Source organism: Zingiber officinale, chromosome 7B (genome assembly GCF_018446385.1).
Source record: "Zingiber officinale cultivar Zhangliang chromosome 7B, Zo_v1.1, whole genome shotgun sequence".
Taxonomy (NCBI): domain Eukaryota; kingdom Viridiplantae; phylum Streptophyta; class Magnoliopsida; order Zingiberales; family Zingiberaceae; genus Zingiber; species Zingiber officinale.
In genome coordinates this window covers 16,142,129-16,148,616 of record NC_055999.1, presented here as the reverse complement: position 1 = coordinate 16,148,616, position 6,488 = coordinate 16,142,129, and the positions used below count along the sequence as shown (strand labels likewise).

The window sequence follows — 6,488 nt, the reverse complement described above, 5'->3', positions numbered from 1 at the left end:
AGAGAAACAAAGAAGTGCTCATCTAGGTAGGTAAGGCAACGGGTAACAAATGGGCGTGCGGAAGTAGGTTCCCGCCGCTCCGCTGGATATCTTTCTTAAGTTTGACGGTGGACGGAGATGATGATGATGACGTGGATGCGATCGGAGGACAGGTGTTCTTGTCACCATCGAGTTTTAACTTTGTTCGTTCAAAAGTTGAACCAAAGCGGTCCGACGTTATCATTAGACCGACCCAACGAGTAGATAATAATGAGGACGCTTTTTAGTATTCGAGCCCATTAATCAAAGCCCAGCCCACCACTTTGTTTCCGATTCAATTCCAAACCCTTGGTTTCTCCACGCCACTGCTTGCCTTGGCATCTACGCGAGCTCCTTTTGCTTAGCATAGACGCCGGCGAGACCAGGAGACGACCGGACTTGGGGCGCCGATCCGGAGGAAGAAGCTGGTCGCGATTGTAGATTTTAATTTGGAGGCGACTGTTGAATCCCAGGTGTAGATGATGGAATCTCGTGGTGCACAACAAGTGGACGAGGTTGGTGGTGCTTTTCATCTTTATGATTGACGAATTCTCGAGGTTTCTTGTTCTATAATTTGCTCGACGAATCCTCTTGAGGAGATTTTTTTGAGTCTCTTATTGTGCTGTTCCTTCGGTTTTGGATCTCAAGTATTTTATTTTCGTAGGTATCTAGTTCTTTGTGTGCTACATTCGCAGTAACAACATTCGCAGCAACTTCTAATCTGACTTTTGTGGTTGAATTAAGATTTTCTCTTGCCCATTTGCTCTGTTAAAACATATTTGTTTTTATATCATGAAGGTTAATGCATTAGTATTATCACTAAAAGTAATATGAAGATTGGTTAAGTTTGGTAATTTATAGCTAAGTGACAACGCAACAACTCCATATTGTTTAAGATGTTCGTATCATTTATAGCATATTGCTGATGCACTGCATACATTATTGTAGATACGAACATTAAACTTTGCTAGCAATTTGTGCACCTTACAAATGAATGGTAAAAATTTTCTTTTGTAATGTTTTCTTGTACTCAACTTTGTTGTCCAGCAGTAGGTGTTATTGCTGGCTGCTATTTGACACCGCAGTCTAAGGGGTCTTGCAGTGGGGTCCCATGTCATGCATCTTGCAACATATATTAGTTTTACTGATCAAGTGGTAAATAACCACCAGAATTAGGATTACAATATGAAAATATGCTGCCAGAAGGACTCATTATTATTTGCAATGCCGTGGCCATTTGGGTGTGTAGTATTCTAACAATCTTTCAGAATTGTAGTGTATCCAATAGTTCTTTTGCTCTTTCTATTTTCTTCTTTACTATCAACTATTTTATGAAAATAGTAATTAACAGAATTTCCTTGCATGATGTGATACTAGCACTAACAATGTCTCATATGTGATTCATGTGTGATTTGCATAGGTGGGGAAAGATGCTTCAATTTCACCCTTTAAATTAATTGTTCAGTCGACTTGTAAATTTGCACATATGATTAAATCAAAGCCATTTTAAGAATACTTACAAAGGGAAAGAATAACTTTTTTTATAACTGTGCCTTGGTTACTCTTCAAACATCTACCATGCTAGTAATCTTGCTATGATGATAAAAAAAAAAAAAATTTGATATTGATTTGATTGTCTTTTTTTTTCAATCTCAGACCAAAAAACTCAAAGATGTTGAAATTAGCTTTCCAGTTGTTTATGGAACAATGGCATTTTGGCTCGGTAAAAAGGCAAGCGAGTAAGTCATTTCTGTTTTTCAGTCATTGGATTGCTTCTGTTTATTGTCAGGAAACTTCATTTCTCGTGAGCCTCATGGCAAGTTAATCTTGTTGCATTCTGGAGGTACAATTCACACAAATGGACTGTCTATGTCCGAAGCGCTACAAATGAGGATCTGAGTGTAATAATAAAGCGTGCTGTCTTTCAATTGCACCCTAGTTTCAACAACCCGACACGGGTTGTAGATTCACCACCTTTTGAACTTTCTGAATCTGGATGGGGTGAATTTGAAATAGCAATTAAACTCTTTTTCCACAGTGATGTATGTGACAAACAACTTGAACTGTAAGCCCATCCAGGCAATTTTAGTTCATTGTTCTTGTTTGACTAACCTCACCAGCTAACTCATTGACATGTCATAGTTATTTACAGATACCATCAGCTAAAATTGTTTCCTGAGGAGGAAAGTGGGCCCCAATCTACTAAAAAACCTGTTGTTGCAGAATCATATGATGAAATAGTTTTTTATGAGCCTACAAAATCTTTTTTTGCCCGGGTCCAAAATCATCCTGCTGCAATTGTTCCAAGGCTACCTTCTGGCTTGAATTTGCCAAGTCCTGGTATAGTCCTTTTTGTTATTTGACCTTCTTCTTCGTGTCTTCATTTGGTTTAACAGCTTTTTTTTTAGCTCCTATTACTCATGTAAAGAAAAGAGGTGACACCAAGGATCATGCACTCAGTCAATGGTTTATGAACTTTTCAGAAGCAGATGAACTGTTAAAACTTGCAGCTGCTCGACAACAGGTCAATTTGAATCTCCTTTATGGTGATAATTATGCATAATTCACTCTGCATTCATCATTCTAGCATTTTATAGGTTATTGCCTTTAATTTTATTATAGGTTTGTTTCTCACAACTAAGCAGTCATCTCAAAATGCTATCTAAAAAGACGTTTCTTTTCACTATATTGTTTAATGATACCAAGGCAAAATAAAATAGCTACATACCTCAAATTTATTGTGACAAAACATTCAAGTTTTAGATTGTAAAAAAAATGTATCATTTAAGGACCACATTAAATTTTTTAGTGCCATAAGTTGTGTGCTAATTGGCCTACCATGATTTGGAAAATTTGAATACAGGAGGTTCTTATTGAAGATCAATTTTTGTAATTTATCCACACATTTCTCTTAGAAACTCCGGTTTGTTGCATGTTTTGCTAAGCTAGAGTATGAGTTGATGACTTTGCCAATAGTAAACGAACTTTTTTCTCACACTAAATTTATTTCCAATGATCCTAATGTCTCCTAAGATTAACTCTCGTGTCAATGCTATGCAACAGTATACGTTGATTTGGTACACTTTTGCCAGAGATTCATGCTTTCATCTATTTGTCCGTAATCTTGTATGTTTAAGTTGATTCATTTGCTTGTATTGATAATATCCTCTATCAATATCACATTAGTGAAATTCTCTATTCTTAGTGAATTACTAGACCTTTTTGTATTATTCTGCATACTGCCTAAAGTCGAAAATAAGGCGTGTTTATTGACATGTAGTGAGGTAACTTCCGGTTTAAATGAAAAGTTTGTTGATTTCTTTTATTGGAAAAGCAATCTTTAGGATATGTTGTCCCTGTTACAGGTGCAGGCGCATATAGCAAAGCTTAGGAGGCAATTGAGCATGATCGATGGTATGCCTCCTCAATCAAAAGCCACCTCTGGACAATAACAGCCTTCAACTCTGAATTGTTGTAGGGACTACTATTGTTACTAGTACTTTTCTACGAGTACTTGTATCTTTTTGTATGTATGCTAGGAATCGGATACTTCTTATTTGTGCTCGAGTAATTGTTTTGTTCTGTTCTGTAAGGATCTGATTGTATTGTCTTCAATGACTGTGGGATCACTTGTGTTGGTCCAAACATCGAGGATTCTTTTTGTTCACTACAAATCGGGTTACCAGATCTTATGAAAATTGTTTGGCAAGAAAGATTGGCTTTCCAAATCGGCCAGCCAAATGAATCGAGTATGCTAACAAGTTCAAATGTATTAGGCGACTACAGACAGCTCATCAACTCAGGCCTGATGGGTGTAACTATGCAACTTATGCTAGGTAAGATGAACCGAGTAAGTTGACTTTCCTTGCTAATATTTTGCTAACTCAAATAGCTAGAAAATCATAAATTTGATACTGACGACGCAAATAGTCAGTAGATCATGAATTTTGATAACTCAAATAGTTGTAATATTCCTTCTCAAATATAGTTGTCAACGTCATTTCTCAGAACGCAATCAAACATATAAACAAAAACATCATTTCGTGCTCCCACGGACATAGCGCAAAGGTTAAGGTGTAGCGGAGCTAGAAAGAGTGTTATAGTTAGATTCTTTGCTAGGTCATATGTTAGCGCTCAATTTAATGGAAACAATTTGATTGGACAGCCGTGGATTGAAGTACTCACGAGTGAAAAAAGTTCACGAGTTTTTGTCTTCATGAGCGAAATATCTGTTTGGCATTAGAATGTCTTGCACGGAAGTGAAGACCACAAGGGTCCACTACAGATGACTTGTAGCTCTTCTAAAGCATGAAATATACGGAAAAATAATAATAATAATAATAATAATAATAATAAAATCGGTAAATGTTAAAAACTTACGACGATCTTAGATAAAAATTCGGAGAAGAGAGTTTGTCATCTTTGAGAAGATCACAACACGAAGAACCTTCTCATCGTATTCACAAATCAAATCCCAAATGAACGATCCTCTTGATATGTTCTCCTTCGCACACCCTTGTTCTGATTGCCTTGGACGCATATATAGGAGGAGAGGAAGAGGAATGGGAAGGAGAAAGAGGAATGGGAAGGGGCGTCCTTTCTTCTTCTTAACTCTTCTTAACGTGTGCATGTGCAGTTACTGCAGACGTCCAACATCTCCCACTCGTCCAAGTCAATTCATAAAAGTCATTTAGTCACAAAAACTATGTAAGAACATTTAATTCATATTTTAAGAAAAATGATTCGTGTGACAACAAACACACTAAGCAATTACTACAAAGAAAATTGTTATACTTAGTTGCTCTATCAAATGAATCAGAGACATCAATATTTTACTTTTATCCAGATTAAATCATTTATAACAATATGAATATCTCTAATCCCTTATAATGACTATTATGTCGAGAGCATATTCAATATCTTCAATCAATATAATTATTTGCAATCACATTTTAAGTATTCAATAAAAATGTAACTAGTCGACCAGTCAATAAATGTCAAAGATGTAAATCAATTTTAATCTTCCGTTGGATAAGAACAAATATGATATGAAAACTAATAATCTAAGATTTAGAACATAAAATATAGGAACTATCACTGGTAAATCAATGGAGGTAGTACATATGATTATTAAGAGAAGAATTAGTATTTTGTGTGTACAAGAGATAAAATGGGTAGGTGAGAAGGTAAAGATGATAGAGAACTCGGGTTTTAAGTTATGGTATACTGAAAAGAGTAAAACAAGAAATGGAGTGGGTATTATTATAGCTAGTTTGTTAAAGGATGAAATTGTAGTAGTAGTTAGAAAAGAGGATAGAATTATAGCCCTTAAGATAATAGTGGCGAAAGAAACTATGAACATAATTAGTGTATATGCACCACAACTAGGATTAGATGTGTTGTGACCGGTTAACCGGCTAGAAGGGGGTTGAATAGCCCTAAAAAAAAATACAAACACAAAATACCCTTCTCGAACTTATAACTTATACACTTGCATAAAATTGAAAGCAATAAACTAAAAGAAGAGGCTCGCAGACTTGACTTGTTTACAACCGGGGAGGCTGTTAATCCAAGGAATGAATCACACACTAAAAAGATCTCCTTCAGGCGGAGAAGCCTCTTACAGTAGTGAAAGCGCAAAAAGAGAAGCTAAACTAGAAATGGAAGCTCACAAGGGTTGTATTGCTAATTCTTATCTGTTGAAAAGCTTCTGGACCAAGGCTGTATTTATAGTCTTGGTCGGGGCGCCTGGAGGGTTCCAAGCGCCTAGAAGGGTGATAAAAAAAGTTTATCCCCTTCGCAACAGATCACGGTCAAACGCGATCCGACCAAAATAAGGTTCTAGGCACCCGAAATTTCTCCAAATGCTCGGACTGGTCCGAGCGCCCGGACCACTAAAATCAACTTAGTTGACTTTTGGTCCTGGCCCTCTGCTCCGGTGTTACTCGCCTTGGTCCGGGTCTTCCTCTCCGGCTCCGCCCGCTTGGGTAATTTAAACCAACCGAAATAAGGCTCACCTGAACCCAATTTCGTCCTTCTTGAGCAACCTTTCGCTCCGACTTCTCATCCCTCGGAAACACCGCGCGCTTCCTTCTCGTCCACCCGCGTACTCTTCCACGGCACCTCGTCCCTCGGACGCACCAAGCCCGTCAGCTCTCTCTCGTGTCGTCCTTCTCGCTAGCTACGTCTTTTGCTCGACTCCTTATGCTCCTAAGCTCCTGCACACTTAAACACAAGGTTAAAACACCACAGAACCTAACTTAACTTATTAATCACATCAAAACAACCTTGAGTTCCAACAATCTCCCCCTTTTTGATGTGAGCAACCTAAGTTAAGGTAGGGTAAATAGACATAAAAATAAATAATATTTCAATAAAGTGCAAAAAATAAAAAATTGTAATCTATCTCCCTCTAAACTTTAACATTTTCCTTCTCCCCCTTTGATCACATAAAAAATGGATACCAAGAG

The 6,488-nt window shown here is 37.3% G+C and overlaps 1 protein-coding gene across 1 annotated transcript; it reads left to right on the top strand.

Annotated features, from left to right (window-relative positions):
• The first annotated feature begins 322 nt into the window (after positions 1-322).
• LOC122005410 (transcription initiation factor TFIID subunit 14b-like) lies at positions 323-3,685 on the top strand. Its single transcript, XM_042560442.1, has 6 exons — positions 323-533; positions 1,675-1,757; positions 1,862-2,083; positions 2,171-2,358; positions 2,427-2,542; positions 3,384-3,685. The coding sequence occupies exons 1-6, from the start codon at positions 498-500 to the stop codon at positions 3,468-3,470; spliced, it is 732 nt and encodes a 243-aa protein (XP_042416376.1). The 5' UTR covers positions 323-497; the 3' UTR covers positions 3,471-3,685.
• Positions 3,686-6,488: the final 2,803 nt, after the last annotated feature.

Excerpts from the sequence above, each read along its gene's own strand:
- LOC122005410 (XM_042560442.1), top strand. The coding sequence starts at position 498 with ATGATGGAATCTCGTGGTGCACAACAAGTGGACGAG. Across the intron at positions 534-1,674 it reads GTGCACAACAAGTGGACGAG|ACCAAAAAACTCAAAGATGT; the intron begins GTTGGTGGTGCT and ends TTTCAATCTCAG. Across the intron at positions 2,359-2,426 it reads CTTGAATTTGCCAAGTCCTG|CTCCTATTACTCATGTAAAG; the intron begins GTATAGTCCTTT and ends CTTTTTTTTTAG.